We start from the raw sequence: 13,345 nt of genomic DNA, 5'->3' as shown, positions 1-13,345 counted from the left end.
TATTGTACAATTTGTTTTGATTACTGCAGTACTATTATCTTACTTTTTTTAACACGAAAAGGTGTTATTTTCTTCTTTTGATATTCGCATATTGCCAATCTATTTATTATTTTCAGGCACATCCCCTCCAAAATGTCAAACTCCAAAAGAAAATAAAAACAACCAAACAAAAAAGGGCGGTTATTCCCCAACTTTTCTTTCTTGAAACACAAAATCTATATAATTCATTCTGATCAATAAATTCAACAATCGTAATAATTAGAAGTCTCTCTTCATGTCCTCACCTTTATGATAGACTATTATAATAGGACCTAGTTCTTAAGTAACAAACAAAAAATATCATTATACCACCGATATGGAAATCTAGATTCACTACAATATAGGTATTATTGTCGTTATCCTAATAGGCCACCAGATGTAATTCACTGTAGTTCAATGTTAACTCTTTAAAAAAGTTAAGAAATCTACCAATTCTGCGTTAAAACATGATAAACGCATAAGTTAATTTGATTTGTGTGTGTGTTTTCACCCGGGGTACAGTTTTTTTTCAAGTAATTTGTTTAAGATGGCAATCTTTCGCCAGCAGATTTGATAGTAGCTAATCTTTGTAAGGAATGATCGAAATGAAAAATAAATCGATATTCTTCCCTAACACTGTTTCTATTTTATCCAACACAACATATTAAAACCTCGTGCTCCCTTTTCAAAAAAAGAAGTATTGCAAGAGGTTAATACATGTACATGAAAGTGAAATTAAAATACGTGTCTATATCACAAGAGATGTTTTTTCCAAAAAAATAAATTGAAATTAGGCCAAGTATACGGTGAAATACTTTACGTTATCCGTCCATGCAAAGTCCACAGACAAGGTCAAATATAATATAAGTTGGGAATAGCGGAATGAAAATACATAAATGACGTTTATCCATTTCAAGGATAAAATATAATAATTCTGAATATTTTTCAAGAAAAAGAAGAAAGAACAAATTGTAAAAAGAAATGGTGATACACAGAATAGAAAGTGACTTTAAGCAAATGCACCGAGAGGCGAAGGAGAAATATTGAAAGTCCTTCAAGGGAATTAATTAAGATGATTATGAGAAAGAAACAAATAAAATGAAACATGAGAAGAACAGAGAATAAATGAATTCCATCCATAAATTTCCTTTTTGTTCATTCAACCTCTGGCAAAGTGACCTACTTATGATTCAGTCAGAGGGTGGCACCAGGAATATTATAAATTTGATTTATTTATAGTGAAAAATATGAGCGTACGGAGAGAGGTAAAAGAGGAGGAGCTGGAAGAGACGGATATACAGTTTGGATAGTAATGTACGTTAATCTGTATGCTGACCGATTATGGAATTGTCGAAAATTATATCATCCATGCAGGGAGGTGGGCTTGGACCCTAAATGGTCAAGATCGGAGATGGGGGTTGCATAGGCAACTAAGCATTGGTAGACCGTGGGATAGAGAGAGAGAGAGAGGGGGGGGGGGGGGATAGACATACAGAGGAAGGGGGTGGAGAGGTGGAAGGAGAGGCAGAAAGACAGAGAGGGTCGGGGAAAACATGCACCATCTAAAATAAGAAGTTTGAGGAGCATACGAAAACATAACATTTATATTTTGTCATACAAAAGAAACTTTGAAATTAGCAGGGTGTATTTAGACAGAAGAACCCCCTCTTTTTAAAAATAGATAATGTTGATGGGGAAGATATCAGCTGCATGGACGAGAATGCGAGTGTATGGGAATGATAAGAAGAAAACATGACTCATCCCGTATTATAGTATGATGGATTGAATACAGAAAGAGAGGAAGCTATATAGGGAGATGAAAATATTGAGAAAAGGTGGAAGAGAAAAAGAACTGAGACGACAATGTCGATTTATAGAAATTATCCCTCAATCTCTGCCATTGTATGGTATTATAACTATTTGTTATATTTAGGGGCAGTGCCAGAGTAATTTTGAAGGGGGGGGAATGCTCCCTGCCCCTACGATCTCATCCTCTAACACTTTATCACCATCCGTCATATTTTCTCTCTCCCCTTTATCACCCTACCCCACCCCTCTCTCTTCATGCTCTTACCCCCCCCCCCCCTCTCTCGATCTCGATCTCCATAATATAGACATATTTCATAAAAAAATAAAGATACGAAGCGATTGGCCATTGGTACATATATTTTTTTTTTACCTTTGTATTATGTATTTAGCTATACTTCAGCCCTATTTTTCGCACATTTACACTCAAGTCTAAATATCAAACGTGTAGAAATTGCATCACACAGGACGGCAGCGTCAAATCTAACGTCAATTCTTGAAGCAAAAAATCTCAGAAAATGTGATAAATGGGTGGAATTGTTGCATATGAATAATGGTTTTGAAATATATGTAAGTGCTGTTGACAAACTCTTAAAAAGGTGAAAATATTTGAAATCTGGAATATTTCGTAATAGCGATCATTGCGTAGAAAAAATACTCATACATTAATAGCAATAAATATCATTAAAACAGGTTATACATGTAATCATGAATGAAAGATCTAGACATCCCTAAATATATACAACAAGGGAATGTTTAAGAATGACTCTATGTCGCAGCATATTCTTTTTTACATGTTACAAAAAAAATATCACTATACTCTAACATTCACTTATCGGAATGTAACTTGACTTCAAACCTAATTATCTTACCAAACTTGTGCTGATATGAATTAATAAACATCTTAATTAATCTGAAAAGTTTCGATAATGGTATGAATTACACGACACCTGTATAGATCCTTGTCATATGCCTTTTCAATGATGTCATCATCGTGCAATTTTGGATCCATTCATCGCCTCGTCGAATTGATTATTTCATCTTTCACCGCATGAAGTATTCTGTACATTGCACTTATAAATATTCATTACTAGTATACTGAATAGTTTTTGAGTACCTCTTCAAAGTAATCGCTCTCTACATCTCCAGGAACTTGAAAACAAATCCCAGAATGCATTGCCCGTTTGTTGACATTCAGCCTGAAGTAGGGCAAATTGAAGGGTCACAGTCGGCGCGATGGCGGCAATGACATGCGCGTATAGATCGCCGATCGAGGCTCGCCCTGTCTTTATGATGTCATACTTGAATCAAGGGACGTCACAATAGTGAACTTGTGTTCCCGTTTTTGAACAGTCTCGTTTCTTTATGACGTCATAACTGAATCAAGTGACATCACATTAGTGAACTTATGTTCGCTGATTTTGAAAAGTCTCGTAAAGTGAGACGCGTAACTTATATCAAGGGTTTCAAAATTATATCACATCATGCACATTTAGGAATTCGCTAAAAGTTCATTTCTAAATTGTGTACGTGATTGTATGTATGGCTTTAAAATGATAATATACCGTACAACATAAATGCATTCATTATTTTGCCATTTGGGAATGTTCCAAATTTCAAATAAACTATTTCAATATTAATCGATACACTCATCATTGTAACCTCGTTATGGATAGTTTATGTGTGAATTGTCAAATTTAATGCACCTAAAAGTCGCTTAATCAACATTGCCCAATAGGGGTGTTTGATTTTATCAATTTCATGCAAGCATACTATAAAATGGACATTTAGACACATAACTGATACTACGATTGTCTTGCGAATATCATTCCGAAGTAGTAGGGGATTTGTACAGTATTTTAAGCAACATAATGCATTAAAATGCTAAAATTGATTGCAACCATTTACAACTGATATATAAGTGTGTTCAATTTTATTTTGTGTCTCCGTCAGTCTACTTTAGTTGATGAAATATGGCAGTAAAGACTGTAAATCAACGCAATTGTATAAAACTTAAACTAATGATTATTGCAGTGTCTCAGCAGCATATTGTCACAAGTCCAATAGATTGGCTGTATTTCGAAAGACATGTTTCCGAAATTTATTCAGCCGGCATCATGCTATCTTTGGTAAACATAAACTGATATATTTCAACTTTAACTTACCATAACAACAACGAATATAATAATAACAATGGTATTTTTTTTGGAACAGGAAAGTAGTACCTTTTCGTCTAGCATAATTTGGATTAAAGCATGGACCTCGTCGTAGTAGGTCCATGATTAAAGCCTGACATAACGTCTTCGTTGTAGGTCAAGTTGACTGAATTTATGAGGAGATGGCTCTGGAATGTGTCATAAAACTGCAACTTCAAATGCTTCAGTCTGTTTTCTCAAATATCTTAGCGAGTTGAGGCTGCCTAGCTCTGATAGCCAGGGACAATGTCTTGTAGGCTTGTGGTCCTTTTCCCGATAATGAATCCACCATAATCCTTGCCTTGTCCTCCTTACTAGCACCTGCCCTTATCCTGTTACAATCATTACTGGTTAGGGCGCCCTCTTGCTTCATGTAATCCACAAGATCTTCAGTCTGGATGTTCAGAATGAGCGAATCTCGGCGCTTCAGGACGCGGTTCCGTTCAAACTCCCCGTTCTCTTTGTCCGACGCGCACACGGCGGTATCGTCCAGCTTGCGGACGATGTGCGCGTATCGCTCGCGGAGCGCGTACCGAAAATGCTGATATGCCATGGTGTCTTTGGTCATGATGAGGTGGAGAAGACGCCGTGCGCGCTCCTGGCGGGATTTGACAGCGTAGATCTTGTCGACTTCGAATGACGTCAGGACGGTTCCGTTGAGGTACAGGCATACTTGTTCGGCATCGATCTCCTCAGCGATGACGTCTGCATTCTGCTGGAGCTTTTCTTTGTACCGGACGTCCATCTTCGTTCTCGTGACCTCCAAAGTTCTGGCGAAGCTACGACGATTGTGAATGACATTCAGATTGGACGGAATGATCTGGAAGATGAAATTCAGAAACAAAATGGGCAAAATAAAGCAATGTAAACACAATTAACAACCCCCAAAAAGAGATTGAACAGATTATCATGAGTTCTCATGCACCATTTCCATATTTCCCTAAAAAATAGGGATTTCAAAACACAATGTACTTCATTTAAACTAGGGTCGCCATAATCATTATAAGAACAGACGAGTCCATAAAGTACTCCTTGCAGGGGCGGCGGAGAGCAGTTGAAAGTGGGGGGGGGGGGGGGAGGGCACAGTGAAAAATCCGGCACTTTTTTCGAAAAGGGCACTATCTTAAACATGGCCGTATGCAGAAAGTTTTCGCTGGGGGGGGGGGTCAGCATGTGTAAATTAAATAGAAATCGAAAGCGAGGGAGCGAAGTAACTGAGCTTATTGAGGCACTTTTGTATTTTGTTCAGTGAAATTGTTGGATTTTGTGCATATTTTGAATTTGCAGTAAAAAAATGTGTTTTCAAAAAAAAAAATTGGGGGGAATGCCCCATGCCCCCCCCCTCCCCCGCTGCATACAGCCATGATCTTAAACAAAAAAAAAGAAATGACTTCTCTACCCCCACTCACATGACTCATGTAGGATCATTTTTTACACGTTTTTTATTCTTTATGCACTCGCAGAAGGAAGCAGAACGGCGCTAAATAAAGGAACCGGACGCTCATCGATCGGGCACGAAAATATTGGGGTTTTTTTTTCAGGACAACTTAACTAATATGAAAAACAGGCACCTATGAGAAGGCAAATGGATACTCGTTAACACATTAAACATGTCTTTCTCAGGTGAAAGGGACACAGAACACGTTTGTGGGGGCAAAGTTTTTCTTGGGTAAAAAGGGGCACTGATACGAGAAAGGGCACCAAAAAGAAGGCAAAGGGCACTTATTAACGGCATAAGACGGGTCCCGCTCAAGTAAAAGGGGCACAGAACACGATCGTGATGGGGATTTTTGGCTAAAATATGGCACACTGATACAAGATATGGCACATTCTAACACATGAAACGGGTCCTTCTCAGGTGAAAAGGACATGTCCAGCCTCTTGGAGCAAACATGGCACTTATTACCTAATTACCCTACCGCAAATACATAACTGGAAGAATGCTGAACTGATTAGCAGTCGAGCTTCCAGGTCTATCTTCTAATTTTGTCATCTTCCTTCATGCTTCAATAAATTAAGGAGGCAGTCTGTGGGGCAAGTTGGTGAAAATTGACTTCTCATATCTAATTAAGAGTAGTGGGAATCATAATGCTTATCTTGCCAGTGTCGGTCTAGCCTGATCATTGAAGGTGTCTATTGTGGGAGCTTCAACTACCTCAGCTGGGCATGCTGGGAGAGAGTTCCAATCATTGACTAATCGGTGACTAAAAGCTTGCTTTCTCACATTTGTTCTGCATCTTGGCTTTACAAGTTTGTACCTATGACCTCTTGTAGTACTTATACGAGATAGGGCACTTGGAAACACCTAAAACCAATCCCCTTCCAATGAAAGGGGCACTGTATTCACGTTCGTGAGGGGGCATTTTTCTTGCGTACAAAGGGCACCTTTTCAGTGCTTCAAAAAGTTGGGGGCACCTTGCCCCCCCCCGAACCCCAGGATCGCCGCCCCCCTGACACCATAGGCGGCCACGCTAGAATTCCTATTATGATTGAATGGCGGAATAGGCGGGGGCAAGGGTGACTATAATGTTAACACGGCCTGATCTCTCTTTTTTAAGCTCTATACTCCTCTTTTTTTCATTACATGAAATATGATAAGGCGGTGGCCCCTCTGCCCTTCCCTCTCCCTCTGTCCACCCTTTCTTTAAAGACAACGGCAGAAGCCCATTATGTGAAATATAAGACGACGTATAACACGTACTGCACAATAATTCAAGTTACATTCATAGTCATGTTTACCCATTAATGTTTTGTAGACACCATGGTGGTTATTACTTTAGAAACGTTCGAATCCATGAGTTTCCATGAGTTTTGCTGCGCTTATCACCGTATACTGAATTTGTACAACACACGCCATGATTATGCAAACTGAGCTTTGACTATATTTGTAAACATCGATAATGTTTTTTTTTTCAGATTGTGAATTCGATGCAATTTTAAAAATCAATTTACGAAGCCTGATACATACATAGAGCCTGATACTTACAACTCTACATTTACTTTCCTGGGAGGGGGGGTGTTTGAAAATCCTGTACTACCCCCCCCCTCATTTTAAGGTTCTGTATAATAAGAAGAAAAATGTTGACAGTTGCTGATAAAAATGCCCCTTCAATTTTGTCATCAATTGAAAGTATACCCTCATCTTTATCATTAAAACGATTTGCTGGCTGACACTTTCCACATCAGTTGCGAAAAAACAGAAATCAAATATGCTACTCACCCTGAAATGATGACGCCTATAAGCAGTACACACATTTGAAATCATAATGGTTTGTCGGAAATCATATCAGTATATTGAGAGTTATAATTATGCTTCAATACACACAGACATAGAAGCGTTTATGACCTTTCTTTCGCATTGAAGGAAAGTTGACTTTGACCCTTTTTATTGTCAGTGATCATTCAATTACGTCACAAAAGTATACATTTCCGCCACTGAGTCATTTTTATTAACTAAATATAAAAAAAACTCATAACACAAAAATATGGAAAAGGTTGGTTACCGTGGTGATGTAAAAAAACGACATTTTTGTTGGGTGGCAATATATTTGTATAAATTCTTATTCAATAGACGGCTCAAACAATGCTCAAGATAGTTATGGGTTAATTGATTTCGGTATTCATACAAGACAGTGATACATGCATCTGTACCCAGACTAAGAAAACATGGCGTCGGTTTACTTGCCTTATTATAAAATGTGATTTATGTTTGGTTTATTTTATTCAATTCAACAGTTGAAATCATACAAGTATAATATGGTACATTGCAAAATGATACAATGTACATCAACAAAAACACTGTTCAATCACAAAACATATATTTATTCTTGATACATTGTACAACATCATACTACTTTAATTCATACAGGCGGATAATAATTCGTAACCAAAAAGGTAAACATTAGCCATATATAACCACAAAAAATCCCACAAAGCACATTTTGATAATTATGCAAATAATATGCCATTGCTCCATGATTAATGGAACTGAATTAAATGTATAATAAAAAAAGGAGAAAGGATCGAATGCATCCAAAAAGTGAGTGGTACTCAGGAACGATTCCTTGTTTGCTCTTGTACGAGAGAAAATGATCTTGATGTCGGTAAAATATAGAGGTCAAAGTCAATGGGTGGGGAAAATTCCATGCTATTTATAATCGATACGGGATATTTGTGATCATAAAAGCCAATTGCACCATATATGACTGACTTAATAGCCGAAATAAAGAGTTGCAAATTGGTTTTAAGAATATAAATAACAAACAAAACAGGCCCTACACTGTTAAAAAAACGTGATTTTACAGAAAATAAACAGAAGATTTTGCAGAAAGCAATAACAGAATCATTCTGTAAATTCATAAAACAGGAATTTTTCTGTAATTTAACAGAACAGGTCTGTTTAAAAAGGGGAAAAGGATGTTTTATTCAAGGAAATTTGTAAGATTCCATACTCCAAATACCAATTTCTTGTAAGATTACGCAAATCGGTAAGATTACAGGTGTTCTCGAGACTCTGCTGCAGGAACTTCTTTTATTTTGAGGATAAATTTTCTAACAGTGTACATTTAAATTCCAAGGTAATTTGAGAATATACAGTCTAAAAAGTATTGGATAAAAGTGCTCCATGAGGGTAATTATGTGTCCAACCAACATGAGGCATTTCTTTTGGGCATTCATCCAGTATGATGAAAATTTTGGATATTCAAAAGTAATTGCTGCCTATTTTTTAACCTTACTGGACAATATACTTCCCAAATTGGGTAGAACACTGCCCAAAATTGGTTGGACACATATTTTAATTACTCTCGTGGCAAATTTTTATCAAATATTTTTTACAGTGTAATTTCGATAAACCTTGGCAACTTCTTGTTTATCACTAAATGAAAAAAAGATCGGAAAAATGTTTCAGTCCCGTGTTATCTGTGAGTTTTTCCCATCTTTGATCACATTTCATATATTTTAGTAATGAATTGAAAAGACCAAATTTTGCTCATTTTAGATTTCCTGAAATTGGGAATAGTTACTGAACAATCTTCATCATGTAACAATAGGAGCAATATAAGCTAACTCGGACTAAAATTATCCAATATTAAACAATATTATGAAATTTGCGCACCAAAATAATGATTAAATACTATTCAAATGTGAACTAGCACGATCTTTCAAAGTATATGACAAAAACCTCAACAAAGTGCGAGTTCCCAGCAAAGGGAAACCCTCTCTAATATATGTAAATCCACTAGCTACGGGGGGTGGGGGCAGGGGAGGGGGCAGTCTGTCCCCCTGACGAGTCACAACCCATGCATAGGACGTATCCCTGCCCCCCCCCCCTGACGAGCATGGAACACCTTTTATGCCCCCTGACCATAGGAGGCGGAAGCGGGGGGACAGGGGGGACGTGTCCCCCCTAAATTTGAGGAGGGGGGACGGTCCCCCCTAAATTTGTTGTTGATGACCTTTTTTTTTTTTTTTTTTTTGCTTGCTTGTCAATTCATTTTCCTACGTCCCCCCTAAAATTTTTGGGTTGAAAACCTTTTTTTTTTTTTTGCTTGTCAATTTTTTTTGGGTTGTCCCCTCCTAAAAATTTTGGCTTCCGCCGCCAATGCCCCTGACGAGCTTGAATTCCTTTATTTCCACTCCTGACGAGCTTGAATACCCTTTTTTTTTTGCTTGTCACTTTTTTTCTGGTACAATATCCTTTATTTGTGATTGAAGACCCCCCTTTTTTTGTTTGTCAAATATTTTGGCGGACGGTTTTGCCTCCCCCCCCCCATGGAAAATCCTAGGTACGTCATTGTGTAAATCCAATCATCATATGCATTTTATGGTTTCAAATCTGACATTGATAGAATTGGTGGAATCTTGAGACCCAATCCCGCCGCGTCGCGCATAGAAGATATATACAACCTATAAAAACACAAACAATTTGGGCAGAAATTCGTACATGACAGTTTAAATCCGTCCTCATTCTCAGTTCCAATTACTGAACATAATATGGATATATATATATATATATATATATTGTAAAGAAATGGATGAAGAGAACAATGGTAGGCGTAGCTTAAATCAAGGTTCCCCAGAGCTATCTACCCTTTGGAAAAATTGGTGATGCCGAAAAAATGTCTCTGCCGGGAATCGAACCCGGGCCCCCAGCTTTGAACGCCGGTGCCTTAACCACTAGACCACAGAGACGGGTTAATGGTTAGGGCGAGCCAGATCCGATTGACCGTCAGATAGACTGTGGTCTAGTGGTTAAGGCACCGGCGTTCAAAGCTGGGGGCCCAGGTTCGATTCCCGGCAGAGACATTTTTCGGCATCACCAATTTTTCCAAAGGGTAGATAGCTCTGGGGAACCTTGATTTAAGCTACGCCTACCATTGTTCTCTTCATCCATTTCTTTACAATATTTAAATAAAAAAGAGTTGCCAAAAGCTGTTGTACATGTAAAGCTTTACACACACACACACACACACACACACACACACACACATATATATATATATATATATATATATATATATATATATATATATAATAAATAAAGTTACACAGATAACGTGTGGTTCATCGGTACTTTATTGATTTGCTACTCGGAGTTTCACACAGATGCGATCTTCAGGCAACAATAAATGCTCCCCCCGTTATTCAGCATTCACCAAGACAGTGTGTATATATATATATAAACTTAAATGCTAATGAGCCATTTTATCATCCTCTCCTCACTCACTCGTATACCTCGAAATAAATATTGACCCATTTTTCTGCTCAACATATTTTGGCATTGAAATGTAAAATTCTTCATATTCATCGAAGAATGCATAAACTTTATGTAATAATAATACCAACATGCATATATAGCGCACATCACTGCCAAATGCGTCCCAATGCGCTTTTGAAGGAGACAGAAAAGGCAAGAAAAGATGAGCCTGAGGAATTTGCTGGAAATTGTGGCACTAACTCATTTAAAAGTCTTTTTGAATAACGTACCACGAACCACGAAAGGTGTTGGGGGAGAACTTGATGATCGAGATAGATAAGATATCATAAACAATTTGCCAATGCTGAATAATAAATAGACCTTAATAAAAACGTAGGCTTCATTTATTGGAATGCACTGTATTTACACATATACCTTTGACACTACTAAATCCTAAAATTGAAAATATCTTTACTTTTTAAATATACAATTATGATTTTATCGTCATTGTAGCAGGCTCGTAGCCAGGGGGGGGGGGGGGCGGGGGCGGTCGCCCCCCAAAAAAAAGTCCCCAAAAAGAAAAAAAGGGAAGAAAGGTAGCTTTGTGTTTTTTTTTTCTTTTTATTCTTTATTTTATTTTCTCAAAAGAGAAACTCCTTCACTCTTGCTCTAAATTTACAAATAAATTTTGCTTCCGCGCTGCGCGCGGTTAAATGACAATATTGAAGTTCTCCATTGTTTCCCGCATACCCTTTCCCTAACTCTGTTTTCCCACCTCAGCTATGTGTCTCTTGCCAGTTTATAGTTCAATTGTATACATTAGGGCATTGAATTAGAGTAAGGTTAGGCCGAAGTATATCTTTTTTTTCATTGATCGCGCAACTTTGGTCTGGTTGGCTTTCTGCCGTAACCTCCATTTTCAGCTCATTACTAAACAACCATAATTTTGGGGCAAACAGGTTCCTAATTTAAAAAGAGGAAGGTATAAAATTCGTGTCGTATTAAATAAAAAAAGACAATATTTTTATCAAATTCTATTAAATTTCATGTCATTTCCCTGCACATTTATCTCCTGTCCTGTTTTGCGCCCTCAGTTTGAAATTTTGAATGACACTTAAGTTTGTTTATAATTCCAAATGAAGCGCTTCAGGATAAGTAAAAGAAATTAGGCATCCTTTTCCTTGTAATAAAGTTCAATAATATTAGAAAATCAATTGAATTAGAGCCGATGAGGTATTTGAGATATTTGCATTAATTTTGATGAAACGTCCGCCCTTTGAAATTTCAGAGTTTCATTGCTCTGCGCAGGGAGGAATATCTTCCTCTCGGCACATACACTTCTTCTCCTCTGTTTTGCGAGTTAAAGATATGCACTGTCGCTAAATTGTTTGTAATCAAATCTGATCATTCCAATTATATATCTTTGAGAATACCCTTTTCTCGGGACCGCCTTTTTCATAGCAAAAAAAAAACATGATAAAACGCTTTAGCTGTGCGCGGGGTTATTACTATTTGAATATCCTCCATTGCCTTTTCTGTGCGTTCACAATCACTTTTGAAAACAAGGTTCAAAATCCCAATATAGTCAACTGAATTGGAACTGATAGATATTAGAGACAAGAGAGACGGATCCTTTACACCAAAATTCCCCCTCCCTGCACCCACCCCCTAGTGTTGGCACGCTTCGCGTGCATTTACCGCCTCCTCCAAAATGAAATCCTGGCTATGGTTGCATTGTAGGCCTACATAACATATGGGTTGACCCTCTATATGAATTTAGCATACATATATAGGTATATATTCTTTATCAATGGGAAGACGAGACTAAAAATTAACATGGATTTATCATTGTTATGACGATTTAGAAAGCTGTAGGCATATACGGCCGGTCAATTGCTTTTTTTTTTTGGGGGGGGGGGCTAATCGAAGGATTTTTGCAAAGATTTAGTTTGATTGAAAAAAAATGGTAAGGCTGCGCTATGCTTTCGATTTTTTCGACATGTTTACTCATTCTTAATATCCTAACACGACCTACTAGCTTTTCAGAATGGCAAATGAGCAAAGGCGTGGCGCCGCGGCGCTCCGAATAGAAAACACACTCGAGTCACAATACTCAATGTCTTTTTACGTTAGAAACAACCATTTGAGCCCGTTTTTACCTGGAAATCCAAGTGATATCATCTTATATAAATATACAATCTTTGCTAATTATATACAACATGCTATCATCTAAATTGAAAAAAAGGTGAAATAGAACATATATATATTTACCTTGTAATATATCACTTGCACTGTTAACGCTTTTCGAAAAACATATACAAGAATGGTGCATATTCTTACTATACGTAATGCGTGAAAATATGGTGCTCTGCGGTGACATTAGACTGAAATTGTGTTTGTACATTAGTCACAATCGCGAAGTAAATATTATGGCCAATTTGTTGGACCGATGAAATACTTTTGCTCAGTTTATATATCTTAAAAATATAAATTTTACCAGTATCAATTGTAAAATAATTATCAAAGATTTCGAATATAATTTTCATCAATGATAATTTGTTAAATGACTAATAATATAATGAAAACAATACTATTTTAAGCAATGTACGCACGTTACTATGGTTCCCAA

General features: G+C 37.3%; 1 protein-coding gene across 1 annotated transcript; it reads right to left on the bottom strand.

Annotated features, from left to right (window-relative positions):
- Nucleotides 1-4,187: 4,187 nt before the first annotated feature.
- Nucleotides 4,188-4,813, bottom strand: LOC121420143. The gene has a single exon (XM_041614679.1). The coding sequence runs from the start codon at nucleotides 4,762-4,764 to the stop codon at nucleotides 4,204-4,206; it is 561 nt and encodes a 186-aa protein (XP_041470613.1). The 5' UTR covers nucleotides 4,765-4,813; the 3' UTR covers nucleotides 4,188-4,203.
- Nucleotides 4,814-13,345: the final 8,532 nt, after the last annotated feature.

Source organism: Lytechinus variegatus, chromosome 8 (genome assembly GCF_018143015.1).
Source record: "Lytechinus variegatus isolate NC3 chromosome 8, Lvar_3.0, whole genome shotgun sequence".
Lineage (NCBI taxonomy): Eukaryota > Metazoa > Echinodermata > Echinoidea > Temnopleuroida > Toxopneustidae > Lytechinus > Lytechinus variegatus.
The sequence above is the reverse complement of the archived record's forward strand: the minus strand, read 5'-3'. Positions and strand labels throughout refer to the sequence as shown.